General features: G+C 34.8%; 1 protein-coding gene across 1 annotated transcript in view; it reads right to left on the reverse strand.

Annotated features, from left to right (window-relative positions):
* Positions 1 to 19525, reverse strand: part of alk (ALK receptor tyrosine kinase) — a 921668-nt gene that overhangs the window by 601993 nt on the left and 300150 nt on the right. The window contains exon 3 of the mRNA XM_065288699.2: positions 17316 to 17462. Coding sequence (XP_065144771.1) covers positions 17316 to 17462 — 147 coding nt within the window. The remainder of the gene's footprint in view (positions 1 to 17315; positions 17463 to 19525) is intronic.

Raw genomic sequence — 19525 nt, forward strand, 5'->3', positions numbered from 1 at the left:
TCAAACCACCCAACCGACCGAGACCCGAATATCATTACAAATATTTTTGGATGACCGCAGTTACCCGCTCATTTCGGATCAACCCTGTGCATCACTGATACACACTTTTTATAAAAAATGTTAAAAGCATGACTTACTTGCACAAGGACAACAACATTGAGTAATAAATCCTAAAATAACAGTGAGGGGCGATCACACAGAAAGCGTTTATGGCAGTGAGAGCCGTCTTTTTAAATTGTTTTGTATGGACAGTGAGCATATTGCATGCTCGTTAGGCACCTTAGCGTCTCACGTTTTTGCCTATGGTAGGTAGTTTCAGCCAATTTTAAATGAATTAATTAAATGATAAAAAATAGCAAAATATCTCCTGAATATGTCCCAAAATATTTAATTTAATGTTTTAATTTATTTTAGCATTTCATTTTCAAATGTGGTACATATTTTGTGATTTTTTTAAAGTTTCTGCTTGACAGTTAACAGCAAACCAAAGTTACAGGAGTGCTCATGCTTTAATACTTGACTGACAGGACTACTGATTTGGTGGTTGCCTAGCAACATAAAAACGCAGCCCATAGCTCTTTTCTGAAATAAATAAAATAAAGGCAATGTTTTTAACTGTAATGTCTAATCGGGCCCAAGAAAGTTATCTTTTAAAAATGTTGTTATGCTAATGCAAATAATGTGATAAGTTTAAAAAACTTATTTAAAAGCACCAAATACTGTAAAAATGCAATACATGTCTAAACAGGTTTCTCAAGTGCATTTGACTTGAATAAACCTTGAACCTTAGGTAGTGAAAAACTATTTTTACAGTGTTGAATAAGTGAAAGTATTTTGATATTGTAAACATTACATACTTTAAATAATAAATGCAATTTGTAATATTATTAAATTTTTTATATAATAAAATTTATTCTTATTTATTATTCCTCTTAACTTACAGAGGCAACATTTTTTATTTTTTCCCCTGCACTGTGCTTTGCACTGCTACTTATGTATCAGTCTGTCAAACTTATCACTATATTTAACCTCAATGCTGTTATATCGTCTGCAATTTTAGGGATATGTTAACTTTTTGTGTCACAAAAGAAGTATAAAATGGCATATAGCTGCACACCCTTGTGGCACATCAGATTAACAGGTGAAACCGTCTATAGGCTATGAGGTTATATGGCTTCTTATAATATGCTTGACCAATTGAGAAATTGCTCATCTACTGTATGTCATAGTGTACAACACTGATATAAGGTAAAAACAAAATTATTTTCTGCACATACAATTGCGATGTATATTAGACATGATATCCAGTGGTGGCTCGTACTAAAAAGGATTTGAGGGGGGCATAACACTTGAAATTAAACTTTTACTGTAGTAATGCAGGGTGTAAATAGCTGTTTATCAGGTGATGAATATCATTACTGCTTAGCTAAAATGCTGAAAATGTACTATGAATCTATTAAATCTGAGTATAATGTGGGTTTATTATCAGTAATGAACTAATCAAGGTACAGTAATCATTCACACACACATACACACACACACACACACACACACACACACACACACCAGAGTTTGCGTTATGCAGTTTTACTTTTGTTCTGGAGATTGATCACATGCTCTTACATAACTCTTTGGTTAATGCGATCTGACACACACTCACAGACTTATAAACAGCAAACAGGGAAGTAATAAAAGGCATTTGACTTATAGCATCCAGCTAACGTTAGCCAACTCCGTTTGCCATAAGTCCTGTAAAAGCATGTAATCTCGACCATGATAATTTCCTGTTGCTTAATCTGGTCCAAGCTCCTTAATCCTTTATTTATTCTTCAACTGAATGCCTTGTAAAGGGTGATTGGTAAGCATAAAATCATATTTCCTTTTACCTCAGGGTATTTCACTTGCTTTCAATGATCAGTGCTGTATCTAACAGTTACTGCAACGCCGTTATGAGGCTCTGATAACGATCCAATCACATGAGGTCAAAGACTTAACAAACAATATTGATTTGCTTACAACAAAAGTGGGAGGGTTTGGGGCGCACAGTCCTGTGCCCCAGGGAGGATACGAAACCAGCCAATTAGAGCTCAGCCTCGGGCCACATTTTTTCCCCTTTTTACTGACCTACATAGACACTCATTAGGGGTGCAGCCAGGGCCAGATTAACCATACGGGCAACTGGGCAATTGCCCAGGGGCCCAAGACCTCCAAAGGGCCCAGGGCAGCAAGGGCACGAGCAAAACACTGTTTGGTAATCTCCCGCTGGCCGCTTTATATTAAACAAACTGTCACCACGGGCTTTGCGCTCAATGCGCTGCAAAGAGAGACGCTGCGCTGCCTAACGTGAGTTGAGAGCGGTTGAGTCTCATGCGGACTGACCAATGAAGAGAGGGCCTCAGGTTAAGACCCTCTCCTCATTGGTCAGTCCGCATGAGGTGGGTCAAAGGTTCGCCGAGCATTACGTGACGCAAGGCGTTGGTACAACAGAAAAAAACGAGACACGGAGAAGCTAAGTGGGAGCGCGAAGCGGAAATTAAAAAAGGAAAATGACATCAGTCTACGTGATACGCAGGTATCTGCGCGATCCGATCGGCGTATGAAATCAAATAACTATAGCGGCGCAAAAGTGACTGGGGAGCAGAGAACCCACAGGCGAGTGACAGCTAAGTAGCGCGAGAGCGATTCCAGTTATCACAGGGAGAAATCTGCTTTGAATTGCTCTCGCGGTACTTTGACATCACCAAGAGGTCTGCTTAGCGCCAAATGAAGTCGAACCTGCAGACAGTGTAGCTGCTCACATGACACTGTAAACAAACAGACACAGACCATGTGGAGAAATGAACGAGAAGTGCACAATATAAAATCCGGAGAGTACAACGCACATGTGAGTAAACAACATTTAAATCATCAATCCATTATCTGGAGGTAAGGCTCCAATAAAATAAGCCGCTGTTTATGTCCTGATGTTTTTTAGCTGCCTTCCAGCATGTTTGCTTGTGCTTCACAGTGTTAAACTTCCTTTCCCTGTGTTCATGTATATATCTACGTTCAAGAATTAGCCTATATGATCTTAAACTTCTGTGAGAAAATTCATGTCTGCGTTGATGTTCAGTTCAGAATTGCAAACTAAAGATAATTTTCTTCGCTTTGGTTTGGGTGTCTAATATTAGGCTTTATGATGGTTTTGTAATAATAATTAAGTAAAAGCCTATTTTCATTTTTAAACAATGCTTGTATATGCAAAAAATAAGCTTTTTATATCAATGACTATGCAAATTAGAGTTTATCCATTGTCATCTTAAATGTGTATTAATTAAAAAGTTCTGTTAAGTGAGCTTCCGTCAACGACGAGGACAACTCAGCTAAGTTAGCCAGGACTTTTCTACACCGCCAGCTTACGTTTACAGCCCGGAGATTATACAGATGCTGATGTGTTTAGTTTTCATAGCATCATATGTGAGTGAATGTCTTTGATAGAGGACATAGTAGTGCATTTATATGAGCATTTAAATATTTGTAAATCAAAATACACCCGATGACAGTTAGAATTTGAAGTATTGAGTATATGTACTGTATAATACAGTAATATATTCTGTATATGACCATATTATGGTGATCCTGGGGTCGTGATGATGGGGTCCTTGAATATTGTTGCCCAGGGTATAACAAAGTGTTAATCTGGCCCTGGGTGCAGCCCAGACACATGACACACACACAACAAACTCAGTTTTGATTTTTAATTTTTTGAAATAAATGATAAAATGACTAACATAAATAGTAAATAGTACTAATCTAACCAAACGATTTTATTTTGTATTAATTGGGATTAGATATTTAACTTTTTTTGTAACATGTTAAAGTAGCTTTTTTCTCTCGCCAACTTTGGGGGGCGGTGCCCCAGTGCCCCCTAGTGACCAGCCGCCACTATACCTCTCTCTGCACAATGTTTTTAAACCAACAGTTTCATAAAGCAAGTAAGCAACACTTAGTCCTGCCAATGCACATCTGTCTTGTCATCCCCAACCTACTTGTGTCGGCAGGCTACATGCAAATAAAACAATCATTAAATAGAGGACACATGCAAAATGTATTTAAACAGTGTACTGTATAAGACTGTATAAGGGATCTAAAAGAGGCTTGCTCATGAATAATAAATAGGTGGTTAAAAGTTCCATTGGATTTGATGAATATAAATTAAAGGTATCAGCCATATTAGAATTACAACTTTTTGATGAGTGTGCATTCAATTGTTTAATAGATGGAAAATGCATTTTTTTTCTCCTTTTATCACTTCTCAAATATAGGTTTCCAATACCAAAAAGCTGAGATAATTCAATTTTTGTGAAGGACTTTTTATACAGATCAGATTCAGAGTGATCCTCAAAACATACACAGAGTTTGAACTGTTTTACAGGGAAAAGGGTTTTACAGTAAATAGCCTGATCTCACAAAATACATGAAATTGTATTATTTTAATCAGTTTTGTGTGACATTGTCACATATTTCTACCATTTTTTCATGCCTCTGCCACGACTTTCTTTTCTGTGACAGTTTCATGTATTGGTCACTCAACTGTTTTTCCTATTTTTAAACAATTGTCGCTTAGGTTTGGGATTAGAACAACTTTCTGTACATAAAATTACATCCTTACCCAAACCCAACTTTAAGCCTAACATCAGACGACAATGGTTTAAAAAGCATACGAAAACATAGTATAAACCAATACTTTAAGTGACATCGTAACGCAAACAGCAAATCTAAGCCCAAACCGAAGCGACAATTGTTTAAAAATAGGAAAAACAGTTGAGTGACCAATAGACCATTTTCGTGTTTGCAAACAGAGATGACGTTTTTTTTGTGAGCTGAGCCTAACTGGTTGCAGAAAGTGATATCTCCACAATAGCGGTGAGAAGTGTTTTAGCATTAAACCGTGATTTTTGTGGATCCGGTGTTCTGTCGAAGTCTGATTCCCCTATGTTTCCCTTAAGTGCAATGTTTCTTATAGCGTTTTAATCACGTTACATTTATTTTTTGAGATAGATAAAAAGTTTAAATGGCTTGGCTACTGATATGCATGTATGTAATGTATATGTATTGTTCTTTTTTGCTAAATCAATTGAATCGCTAAAGTACATATAAAGCAATACTATCATGTATTCAATATAATAATGTTTATTAAATATTTCATAATTTTCTTGTTTTCTATTATTTCTTCCTTATATTTATAGCCTACGTGTTTGTTCTAAAACTATTATAAAAGTATTATGTTTACACAAAAATTAAAAATCCCTGTTTATATATAAATAACACTTTACATTGTGTGTGTGTGTGTGGGGGGGCTATATTTATATATTTATTAAATATGTAAACATAATAATTTTAGAACAAACAGGAAGAAGACATAAGCTAAGATATAAGGATATAAAAATAAATAATAGAAAAAAATAACTATGAAATATAAAAATGTTTTGATATTATTGCTTTTTCAGTATAAAACAAAACATTAATTCTAAATAAATTATAAAAATAACATGATAAAAACGCTATAATAAACACATAGAGGGAACAGACTTTGACAGAACACCGGATATCTTCTCTACTTAATTTCTATTCTAATTATTAATAGATTTCCAGACGATTTCATCGCTGCAGTCTGGCCATTTAAGGGCCTTTTGCAAACATAAACACCTACGTTTATCTTCAAATGGTGTCTTCGACGATGGTATTCTATAAAAATAATTTTTTTTGGCATTCCTATTCTGACACTTACAGCACAACAGGACATTTTCAACTGAGTTATCTTGCTCGTTTCACTCATGTCTAATTAATTTCCATTGTTTTTCTGCAACCGCATTGCGCGCGCAGCTTGCAGTAACGTAACGTTGACGTCTACTCGAAATTGGTCTATACGTGAAACTGTCACGGAGAAGAAAGTCGTGGCAGGGGCACGTAAAATAGTGGAAATATGTGACAATGTCACACAAAACTGAGCAAAATAATGCTAATGACTATTTCATGAAAATTTGTGAGATCAGGTTGGTTTTATAGGTTGGGTAAGAATGCCACCTGGAGGATAATAGTGGAAATATGGATTGCTGGAAAAACTCGTTATTGGCAATTAAGCATTAACCCTGAAACATTTGTGCATTTAAGATTGCTACAGTTTGTGCAAGAACTTTCAAGCAAAGTTTAAGGTCACCGTAAAACAACATATTTCTGATCAGCAATTAAACCTGACATCAACTATAGGCTATTATAAAAGTTTTAAGCATAAATAGCACTAAAACACTTCCAGGTTTGCCTCGGCTAACTTGGATGCAAAAAATGACAAGAATTTAACAACATTAATCTCCTTTACATCTTCCATGAACAGCATGAAGCAGCAACGGATCCATGCTAATAGTCATCAAATGACAGGGACTGTCGTAAACAAGGGAGTCTGTACAGAGCATCAGCCCCAGAGCATTTTTTACTGGAAGGCAAGACTTTTTTCACTAGAGTATTTATATTGATAGTTGCCCTCGTTATTTATAAGCTGTATCCCAATTTATAGGCTGCATCCAAGACTGAGCACAGCAATGTGACAAAGTCTGACACAGCAATGTGACAAAGTCTGTCCTATTTTGAAGGCTCCTTGAAAGGTACCCTTAAAGTGTACCTGAAATGAATGGAGTGAAATAATCTTTCATAGTCTAGCTGCATGTTTAAAGGGAAAGATCACCCAAAAATAAAAATTTGGTCATCATTTACTCACTCTTATGTTGTTACAAACCTGTTTACATTTCTTTGTTCTGATGTACATGAAGGAAGATATTTTGAGGAATGTTTGCAACCAAACCGTTCCATTCACTTCCATGGTAGGAAAAGAGAATAAAGAGAGTATAATCTTTCAGCATGTAGAATTCCAGGTTTATGTGCAAGGTTGATTTTAAAATATGTGGTTGTATTTTTGTATATATATAATATTATATATTTTATATTATATATTTTTAACATGTGACCTGTATCCGGATGTTGTTCACATACACACTGAAAAATAAGTGTAAATGTGAAATGTTATACAACTAATTGATCCTGGCCTAGTCAAGAATGCATTGTGTTGATGTTGAAGCTATCATCTGCAACCTCCTCATCTTCCTCCATTCCCATGACAGAAAATATCTACTTCCTGTTGATTTTGCACCAGGGCTATTTTCTTCTGCAAACTGTGCAGGAAACAGATCCTATCAAATATCCCAAAAAAAAACAGAAGCCAATTGTAGTTGACAAGTGTAAACATGGTCCTGATAAATGATAGCATTAGACAGAGGAACAATAGCGTGTTCAGTATATTTTATAGCAACAACTAAAAATAAGCACAGTATTTTTTCTCACATCCTTCATCCAACACTCCAAAAATCGCTGGGTTATTTTTTTATCCATAATGGGTAAATATTGGACAGAACATACAGATGGGTTAAAATTGACCCAATGCTTGGTTATTTTATTACATTTATACAAAGAATCTACTTAACAATAAAAGACCAAAAAGTGGATCTCATATACACAGTTTTATCAGTAATACAGTAGAATCCTAACAAAGAGACAAATACTCTCAAGCTATGCTCAATTATAGCCACCTTACTTGGGCTTGCTGCATTACACCCCCCTCCAAAAAAATCACTCACTTTCCGCATTGCATAACCCTTCCTAGTGACAGCCATGTAGTACAACAAATCCCTAAAGAATGCAAGTTTACCCACCAATAGAAAGGTAAATAGCTCTGGCATTTACACACCTGCATTCAACAAATTTTTCATCCTCTATTTCCCTTCACATATAAACCCATAGGCCTAAAGATATATGAAGGGTGGATGAACGTAATCATTCACTAGACTTCCATTTCCTGGTAACTGGTGAAAGAGGGCAGCAATGGTTAGGCTTGTATATTTTAATGTCCTTTCCAAACAAGTGCATCAAAGCTTATCTGCAATAAGTTACTGTAATATTTCTGTATTTATTACATTGTTTACACTTTGATTGTATTACAATGTAATTTACATTATGTGATGGGTCATTTCTGACGTCAGTTATTACAATGACTTCCTGTATGCTGCATCCATGTTTGCATAACATTCATCCTAAATGATGATCCTAAGTTTTCAAAATTAGATTATTAATGTTTTCCCAACTACCCAGCATTACATTTTATAAATTGATTACAGTAACTTACTCTAAATAGCATGTTTCTTCAGAGTTCTTCTCTTTCTGTTCCTTTTCAAGCATCTCATTTACTTCAGTCGTTGCCTTTATGTCAGCGTGTTCCTGCTTAACGAGCTGTGGACTATTATACCAAGCACATTGATGAAATATTATCAAAAGTGTATTGTAACAGAAACAGTTGCATTATAATTTTGAAGTTTTAGTTACTTTGGTAAATGTGAGATTGATTTTGGTTGTTCGATCATACAGACAGTATCAAAGCTGCAACTGTAATAGAAGTTTGAACAGAACATTGTGAAAGGACTCACGCGTGTAAAGCTGCTTGTATACAGCCAGTAACTTTTTTCACTGTGTCGCACGTTTCTTTTAATGAGGCAATTTGGTGGCGATCCTAATTTCAAGTTGTCCCAGTAACAGTGTAATCACTGTCGCTTGTGTCACTGGAAGTCACCAAGCTTCCATTAGAATTAATTAGCTCATGTAGCTCTGACATAGCTGGCGGTGTGCACGCAGCTTAAATAAATGCGGTTGTCAATCCTGAAAAGTGACGCTGTGAACACAGTTTTAGGATGATAATAGAATAGAATAGAATAGAATAGCCTTTATTGTCATTGCACTAAAAGTGCAACGAAATTTAGGGTGCTCCCTCACCCACAACAAGAAATAACATACATTTTCAGACAAACAACAACATAAAAGGACTAAAAGAAAACCGTTTTTCCTCATTCTAATATGAAAAAATAAATAAAAATAATAATAATAAATATATGCAACATAAAAAATATATAAAATCTAATAAAATCTTCAGACTGTCCATAAATTATTATGGTTTGTTACCATATAATTTATACAATATTATTTATTGATTATTATATTTTTTCAGTATTTTACACCGATTACAAATCTATCAAATGCAAACAGCCACTGTTTAGATTAGTTTAGTTTTTAAACAAATCCACTGAAGACAAGAAGAACCTAAGTGCAGTTTCTTATAGTGAAAACAAAAAAGACTAGACTATACTAGACTACAGAACCATGCAATTTTGCAAGTGGGCATCTCTATCTCCTACTCCCTGTGCATTTTAACGGGATTACTGTGTGAAAGCATTTAATGAACCAATAAGAACAGGACACATAAGGGAAAGAACTACATGACATAATCAAGGTAATAAATAATAAAAATACATGAATCAAACATTAAATGAAAACATGAAACAAATAGATGTGACAATAATATTTAATTAATGATGGATTTAAACATTTCAAGATTGTCTGTCAGGGTAAAAAACAAACAAACAAATCATTATTCTACATTAAAATGTGTAGTTTTAATTAATCTCTGGGAGAGAAGTGTTTAACTATTATGAATACCCCATATCTACAATACAATCAAACTGGCCGAGCCAGTATTGGATCATTTCTGAGGTAGTTTTCTGGCTGTATGGTTTCTTTTGCTATTTTTCCCTTAAAAGTGTTTAGGTTACAAAGACAGGCTTTCCTTTGATTGATCAATGTTGTCGTTTCTTTTGATTTTGGCAGTGGTGCACCGTCAGGGCCAGCAAAGCCTTCTCTGCTGGCCTAAACACAATCTGAATCACTGATTTACATTTTATTATATTTTTCAGATTTCGAGTTAGTGTCACCGGCACCATCTAGCAGGTCTACAATAACATCAGCAGTTTCGCATCATTTAATTGGATGATTACATTTGTCAGAGCTAGTGAACTGCGCAAGTAATAAATGAAGAGTTTGGTTTCAAAACGCGATAAATGACTTTTTTTAAATATGTATATATTTGTTATCACCAAAATCAGCATTACATCTGGTCAGTATTAAAAAGTAAATTTCTTAATTTTATGCAAAATCTGATATCCCCCGTGTTATTCTGTCATTTTTTCTCCCTTTATTCCCAAAACACAACGCCAGTCCTCCTTCTCTGCAGAATGCAATAAATCCCCTCAACAATTCAACAGATATATAGCATCTTGAAAAAAAACTTTGCGGAAAAAAAATCAGTTTTTATAATAAATCTTTGAAAATCAAATTATGGATTTGAATTTTTGATGTTATTATATAACTTAAAGATTCTATGTGAAAGTTTGTACCAAAAATAGTGGTTTTCATCTTGTCACTTACTTGGTATAGAAAACACATTTTTACCCAAATTAGTCTAAATGGATTTATTGCATTTTGGAATATATATAATTAAAAATAGATATATTTAAACTCATAATGGCTGACAGAGGAGAATAAGTTGATGTTGTCGCAGATATCCTTTTAAAGCTATTTTCAGGGCAGACTTTTCAAGAAAATTTTCTAAATCAGCATTTTCAAATCAGTAACTACGAGCAGTACACTTGGTTACCAAGGCAGCAGCAAGGCCGGACACTTACACGCAACCGTGCATTTGAACACTTTTGGGGAAACCCGGGTCGATCTACAGATCTATGAACAAGTACGTAGGGAAATGGAGTTACACAACGAAAAATATGAAGAAAAACTGAAAAGTCTAATAGACTGCGTTATATTTTAGGTAAACAGGAACGTTTATTTAGAGGACACAAAGGGCTGGATCCACAAATAGAGGCAACTATTTGGAGCTTCTTTCTTTTCTTGCTGACTTACATTACCACCTGTCTACTAACAAAGTGTTTTGCGGGACGGAAAAATAAAAAATGACATGATTAAATGCTATTGCTGAAGTGATGGGAGAAGAGATAAAAAGGGAGATCAACAAAACATCTATGTTATGTGACGGACACAGTTGTCAAGGAGCGGTTTGTCAGATTTGAGGATGTTACTAGTGGCAAGTGAGCCAATGACATTGCAGCACTTATTGTCCATTTCTATGAGGAATATGAATGTCTAGAATAAGTAGTGGCACAATGTTTTGATTTGCTTTGATAGCCTAGCTGCATTTTTCTCCAGATCCTCTAAGTGCACACAACTACTGGATGATATGTTTCACCACATCCTGGAACATCATGATGAGCATGACGAGGATTCTGTGCATTGTGCTGATGGATTTAGTGCACGTCTGGATGATTTGGAGTTTTGTTTTTTTGCTTCACAAATTTTTGAGGATTTTTGAGCATTCAGATGTGCTTTTTGCAATACTACAGAACAAAACATTGGACATACAATTCTGTGTGGCAAGGGTGCAGGAGTTTTGTGACACAACTGAGTGAGAAAGGGGCTGATTTGATGAGATCTACGAAGCCACTGCGCTCCTCTCATGCGCTCCAAGGGCACGGTGGGGGCCCTGCACAAGGTGATTTTTATGGATACTACCACCACGTCAGAGAAATGTTCTGGGCAACATTCTCTGCCAGATACGGAACAGATTTCAAGACCATGAGAAATTAATGTTTCTTTCCCTCCTTGAAAAAAATTCCCGCATACAGAGATCTCCAGCAGAGTCAACGAACACTATTTGATCTGTCCTGGCTAAAAACAGAACTGACTGTAATATATGCTATGACCATTGAAATCCTTGATTTCCTTCAGCAGAAAGATCTGGGAAAGAGCATGGGACAATTCTTGTGTCCACTGCTTCGCTCGAACGGACATTAATGTTGCAACTGAAACGCATAGATAACCTGTACAATGAAGTGATCAAACTCTTTTTGAGGAAAGAAATGAGGATAGATCTTATTTACAAATAATCCATAAATTTAGTTTAATGCTTTTTATTTAGTAAGAAAATTATATTTGTAAACATTTGTAAAATGTAAATTTTATGTAAATATCACTTTTTTATTTTTGCATGTTCTTTAAACAATATACTGTCAACAAAGTAATTTGTTATACTTCAGTAAAGCTTTTTCAAGAACCATTTATGCGTTTTTTTTGTTTGTTTGTTTTTTAAACTAATCCATTTCAAACGGGTTTCTGCATGTATATTATTTGCTGCGTCTCATTTTGTAGTGTCTTTTTTAATAAAGTAAAATTTGACTGTTATTCCTTGAGGTTTAAAATAGAGTAATTTATATTTTATTTGTCAATTTAACAGTTGATGAGTTTCTATTGCCGCGACGTCATAATCATAGTATTATAAGATGGATTAATACAGGTCGGACACCACTTAAGGCCTAGGTGTGAAATGCACGGCTCCCACTGGATTTTGGTTAACATGGATATGATCATTTCATAATGTGTTGATTCAGAGCCGGCCCAGCCACTAAACGACACTTGCAATTGCAAAGGGCCTCGTGGCCAGCAGAGGGCCCCCTAAAGTCACTTAGCTAATGACGGAGTTGAAAAAAATCATTCATCAAAAGTAACATAAAATAAACATAAATATTCATTATTTATTATTATGGCAATGTTAAAAAGGCTGTTACTTGTTATTATAGTTATTATGAAAGTTCGCTAATAAGATCTCTTTCTTGCCGAGATTGATTGACACACAGCATCCAGCGCAGCAGCCAATCAGTGCCCGCGACTATGTGCAGGCGAGCATCCCGCCCACAGAACGCAATGTTGAGTTGAGCCGGATCGCTGATACAGACGCGAACTTTTGCTGTTGCTTTAAGGACAATTTCTTTAATGTTATGTGTGATTGTGCGTAAATGCGAAGTAAGTGGATCTTATTTGACTTCGGTTATGACCAAACCTGTGTTCTGTTTGACTTCTCTTTCTTATATTTGCCATCATAACGTGAATTGGTTTATTAAGCTTAATAATTAATATTTAAACGGTTTAACGTGGTAAATTAATTCTGTTACGCTTATATTTCACGTATGTCATTGTCATTTCTACATATTTATGTCATTAGTGTAATTATATTGTTAAACGTCTGAATTTAAAGTGTTTTATGTGTAAGAGTAAACAAACTCATGCGCATATGCGTGGTACATGTCCAGACAGCGCACTGTTGTTAAACCACCTGCTAGCCTTTGCAAAAGTGTATAATGTCACTGTTCAGTGTTTAATATTTAAACTATAGCAATGCATATGACATACAGTAGCCAGCTTTGTTAGATTAATGTTATGAATGCAATGTTAATTGTTAATCTTCAGTTATTAATATTATTTGGAAGTGAATTGTTATTATCCACAAACCTATGTTTGTGTCAGATTTAGCTCAAACAAGCCTATTAACTTTTGTTATGCTATTTACGTAAGGGATAATATATAGTGAGGCGAATGTTAGGCACTATTAACCTTGTTTGTTGGGTTTTAGATATTATTGTTAATTTTGTTTATTTGAAAAATGTAAACATTTAAGTGTTATATTTATTATTTTATATAATATTTTATTTAAATGTTATTCTATTTACTCTATTTCATTTGAATTATATATAGGCTGTTGTTTGTGCCTCTTAAACTCTGGTGTCAATTAAAAATGTTTCTTTGATGGTCAGTGAAAATCACTTTATCAGTCTTTTTATTCAGCAAGTTCATCAGTGTGTGTTCATTGCACTGCACTGCCATTCAGTTCCGTCAGTGGTATCATATTTTTCTGTTAGACATCAAACATGGAACTCAAATCAAGAACTCAAGGGGGCAGTTTCCCTGAAAGGAATTAAACTAGTCCTAGACTAAAATAAAAGTAGGCTAAGAGCTGTCCAAACTGAAAAAAGCTTGCACTGACATATCTTAAAATACACCAGTGCCCTTTGTTTTGCATCAAATCCACACAAATAATGTTTTAAGGCATTTTTGTTAAAATTTGTTATGTTTTCTAATTAAACTAAGGCCGAGTCCTTTCTTAAGATATTCCCTGTCTGGGACCACCCCAAGGTCTTTTATTGTCATTCTGTAGGCTACATGTTGCCACATAAGAACGAAATACGTACTCAGGACCAAATGTAAAAAAGATCATTAACATACAGTATACATAGAATAATTAAAACATAATTTAATAGACACATTTAAAAAAAATAACATATTAGATATAATATGTGCAGTATAGTCATAAGACAGTCATTGCTTTTCTTTAGGCCTTACTTAAAACGGTCAAAGGGGCCCCGACTAAATTTTGCTTAGGGCCCTCAAAGGTCTTGGGCCGGCTCTGTGTTGATTTCTACAGTGCTGTTGTTTGCGTGATAAAAACAAGAGAATGCATGGAGTTGCCCATTATACAGTGTGCAAAACTGCAGCATTTGTCTTTAAAGTGAGCTGTGCCTGAAGAGTTTGTAATTTCCCAACCTTTCCTGCAACCTGACAATCTAATGAGGCCCCCACTTTCTCTCACCTTTCAATTTGTCTCTCGTATTCTCTCCTCTCTGCATCTTTTTGACTCTACATATCTATTTCTTGCTCAACAAGAAAAGATTTATGATTCATACAGAGTGAAATTTTCCCCTGTGTTCTCTACTTTACCAAACCACATTTCTATAAATCCATCTATTCTCTGGTAAATTTAAAGCATTTACAACTCGTCAAGTAAGGAACTGCATACAAAGCAGGTATATGATTTTTTTTTTTTTTTTTTTTTGAGGCAGAGAGCGTTAATAAAAGCCTTGATAAATCCAAACCTTTTCATACTTTACTACTTTTGTTTATCATCCCGAAAATGTAAATGCAGGTAAATTGCTTTACTGCACTGTAAAATGTGAAATGCACTACATTTTAAACATGCTATGTTATTTTCAATACAGCTTTAAGTTAAAATAGAAAATGTGTAATAGTCATTTGAATAATAACTACAACCATGATAACTAGAAAATCTAGTAAAAACTCACAACAGTTTGCAACATTTTTTTGTTTGTCTATTCCCCCAAATACGACGTTACTTTTAAAAATAATGCTTAACAATAGTAAGTTAATCCCCAAAAAGTAAGTAATTGTGTTACTCAGTTACTTTTCATGGAAAGTAATGCTTACTTTAAAGATACTTTTGTTACGTTTTCTTACTTGACGGAGGCTTGACCTCTTTTAGGCCTCGCAAGGGTTTTTATGATCGCAAAAATGTCAAGCTCTGGCCTGCCATCTCTATTTCTGACTCAAACTGTTCCTGCTGAAGCGCACAGAATGCGTAATTCTACGTTAATATGTTCAGTTTAATTCAGTACATTATTTTATTTTTAAATTGAATAAACTGAAAAGTAATTGCATAACTTTTTTTAAAAGTAACTCAAATATAATAAAAATAAAGAGGTCATTATTTTTGGTCCACAAAAAAAAATCGCACCGGTCTGAGAAATAGTTTGGGCCCTTATTCATCTTATGTAAAGTCTTCTGTAAAAAATCTGGGGGTCATCTTTGATTCTGAACTCAATTTTGAGAAACAAATTAGCTCTGTTGTCAAGAGCAGTTTTTATCAACTACGAACTATCTCCGAATTGAAACCAATGTTAAATTTTAAGGATCTAGAAAAGGTTATACATGTGTTTATCTCATCTCGATTAGATTACTGTAATTCTCTTTATATTGGTCTTCCACACTCCTCTTTAAATCATCTTCATTTGGTTCATGCAGCTGCTAGGCTCCTATCTGGTAAGAAAAAGTTTGATCATATATCCCCAGTGCTAGCCTCTCCAGTGTTGGGGAAAGTTACTTTTAAAAGTAATGCATTACAATATTAAGTTACTCTCCAAAAAAGTAATTAATTGCGTTACTTAGTTACTTTTCATAATGCTTACGTTATTTTTAGTTACTTTTGAATCTCCACGTTTTTTTGTGATCGTATAACGAATTCCTGTTTTCCTGTGATTATCACGTATTGGTTACTCAACTGCTTTTTCATATTTTTAAACCATTGTGGCTTCGATTTAGGGTTAGATTTGGTGCTTGCATTAGAATGTCACTTTATACATTGGTTTATACTATTTTTTCGGATTAATTTTTTTATATGTCGCCTGGCGTTAGGGTTAGAGTTGGGTTTGGGTAGGGATGTCATTTTATGTAAATCTAACTCTAAACCAAAGCGACAATGGTAAGAAAATAGGACAAAACAGTTGAGTAACCAATATGTGATAATCACACGAAAACAGGAATTCGTTATACGATCACAAAAAAAACTTGGAAATTCGTTGTAATATCACGAAAAAAGAATAAAAAAAATTTGTGCCTATATAATGAAATAATTTTTTGAGACTGGGCTGCATATATTACACATAACACTATTCAGGCATTTGAGGCAAATAACGTACTCATTTATATATGCTCTCCGCTGTAGATATCAGATCGAGTGTACAATGATTTAAAAACTGTAGCCAGGCAAAAGAAGAAGCGAAGACACATTATCTTTCATTGTGAAATAGAATTGGCTCTCGTTTGTCTTGTGACCAATTGCATCATTAGGTCAGCTGAGAATGTGAAGCGCTATTGGCTCTCGTGGCTTAATGTTCTAATGTTCTGGTTTATGTTTGAACAAGATCTGACTGTGCATTGCATTCATGGATTTGTTCATATAAAGTGATTTTATGGCTTCAGTTTGTAAGGTTTGCAACACCAATTGTTTGCAATACTTTTATACTTTTGTTTTTTTATCAATTTATGTAATACCTGTGACTGTACTTTTACTTGCTTGTCTTTTATATGGTTGAGAACTGGTTAGTTTAGGGTAAGGGTGGGGTTAGATGCTCCAAAATATCTTTAAAACCATAGATGTTTATACAACCATTTCTAAATTTGCAAATTCATGAAATTAAATGCGTAATCTGACGTAAAAGGCAAAAACCTAAAAACGTACAGTAACCACAGGTGGTATACTGGCCGCTAGAGGGCACTAATCCCTTACACGTAACCTTTTGTCGTAATATGGTGCTTGCACAAATGAACTATGAGGTTGTTATTTTTGAAGGACAGTCTGTTAAAGAGGGTTATGAGTAAGAATAACAATGATTTAATAAATATATACAGCTCATTGCTTTATAACCACTGGCTCGGTCTGTTCAGACTGCTCACACAAACAGAACCATGTGTAAAAGCACTACAGTGTTTTCACTTCTACCGAATGTTAGGGAATGTGACTTCTTTATAGTTGTTGATGTATATTAAGTAAGGATAAGATTAATTATACTATCATTTATCATCAAACACCTGATAAGTTGATACATCTTAAATAGCCAGGTTCAGTAAATCGACTCAATGTGCTTCACATTGAGCATATTTCTTAGGTTTCCAGACACAACATTGTTTACAAAGAAATCACGTTACTGTACCTTCCTCCCACCCATGGGAATTTGCTTTTATCTTTTCCATCATCTGGTCCTTTGCCCAAGAATCCTCGGCTGATGTTAGGCTCCATGCAAACTCAGGATAATATCCAGCAGGCCCAAGGTCACAAGATTTTCCTTTTGAGGAGCAGTCTGTCAAAGAAAAATAAAAAAAAATTCACAGACTCTATATGCATATACAAAGATTCCACAATGCTCATTATTTAACTGAATTAAACATAGTTTTTATGGAGACAATATCTGTAAGAGGCTGTCAAATATAAAAAATCTAATGTGTGCAATGGCAGGTGAAAGCAGATTAAGTGTTACATAAAGTTTTAATTCAATAATGAGGTGTCAAAGTACATTAGCATAGCTTATCTCATAACCTTATCCCTTACCTCTTTCATGCTAATAGTTTTAACATGGGTATTCACATAATCTTGAATGTCAAATGCAATTTTTCTGTACAGCGCAGTGATGTAGTGCTGACTGAAGTGGCATATTATAATACCTGTAATACTGTGATTTCACAGTAATAACCACCCCCACACACTACTTCATTTGATGAAATGTAGGAAGCATACCTTTAAATAACCTGTGGATTTCATATATTCTTATACATGCAAAAAGAAATGATGTTTCTGTGCTTAGAAATAGAAAGTATTTTCCTGGTATTATGCAGTCCCACTTTTCCAAAAAAACTAAAATCAGTTGATTTGAAATGTTTATTTCTGTTTCTAGTTATATGGGTACATTTACATTTATGATAACCTGCTGGTGTTGTTCTTTTGTGTAAACCCTTGAAGCAACTTAGCAGGGTTTTTACTGCATACAGTTCATCAATTTGTACTCCCTGGGAATCCAGCCCATGACCTTAACATTGCTAGTGCAACAATGTAGCATGAGCTACAGGAGTGTTAAAATACATTGTAATAGTATTGATAATGACAGGGATCTTTAAAGTTATTATTGTTTCACAGCTATGTTTCAATCTTTTTTACTGGTTTTATATAATGTATAACACACTTCCTGTGGTTTTGCATTCTCTAGTTTAGTTTTTTTATTTGTTTATACTGCAGGAATGGCTTCCAAACCATTCCAACTGTGTTATATTTGGATAGTCACTGGAGTGTTAAAAGTACCAGTGGGACCAGGTTGTTTATCAGAGGACTGCTGGTTGAAACCCCAGGCAGCGTCCAAATGTGTGCGTTTTCTGTTCTTCAGCCTGGTCTCGGTGTGTGCTTTCCTGGTACTTGCTGTGTTCGTTGTTAGGTAAGACAGATCCCAGAGGAGCATTTTATTGCAGAGGTTGAAATTCCATAGCTCAGACTTAATGTAATTCTCAGTAACATTTCATATAAACGTGTCTATTTGTTAAAAATAGTAACAAATGTTGACATGTAAAGAGTATAGCATAACTGGATGGATGAGTTCAGATAATTTGTATTTGGAAAGATTTTGCAAATCTAGGCACAGTATGAAACACACTCTCAAACAATTTTCTTTAGATAACATTATTTGGGTCTGAAAAAAGATTTCAGATTATCTCAAATATCTAAGAATCAAATTTTAACAAATTCAACATTTGCAATTGACACATTACAATTGAAATGTCAGCATGAAACTGTTCATTATTAAAGTCAACATGAATCCATCTGGCTTATTACTGCGTAAAGCAGTGTACAGACGGGTGGTTTAGATGTTAAGAGAGTTGGGTTTGTAACCTGAAGGTCACTGGTTCGAATCTCATGGCTGGTTGCAAGCACTTTCCCTCAGTTACTCCCAGGGCTACCATGTAGGGAGAGCTGCCCGCTGCTTTACAATCTAAAGGAATGAAATGGGATTTATTCTCTCTTCATCCACTTTAGGAGAGACAAAGAAACCCTTTATTTAGTCATGTATGTACTATAAATTTATAATGGAAATTAATCCTAATCAAATATTCTTAAAGGATTAGTCCTCATTCATTACAAATTTCATAATAATTTACTTGTCACCCAAGAAGTTTATGTCTTTCTTACTTCAGTCAAAAACACATGTTTTTTGAGGAAAACATTACAGGATTTTTCTCAGCAATTTGTCTATAGTGGACAAATGACACCAACAGTTTGAAGGTCCGAATTGCAGTTTCAATTCAGCTTCAAAAGGCTCTAATCAATCCCAACCAAGGAATGGGGGTCTTATCTAGCAAAATGGTCATCATACAAAAAATA

The sequence above is a fragment of the Paramisgurnus dabryanus genome, chromosome 17 (assembly GCF_030506205.2).
Source record: "Paramisgurnus dabryanus chromosome 17, PD_genome_1.1, whole genome shotgun sequence".
Taxonomy (NCBI): domain Eukaryota; kingdom Metazoa; phylum Chordata; class Actinopteri; order Cypriniformes; family Cobitidae; genus Paramisgurnus; species Paramisgurnus dabryanus.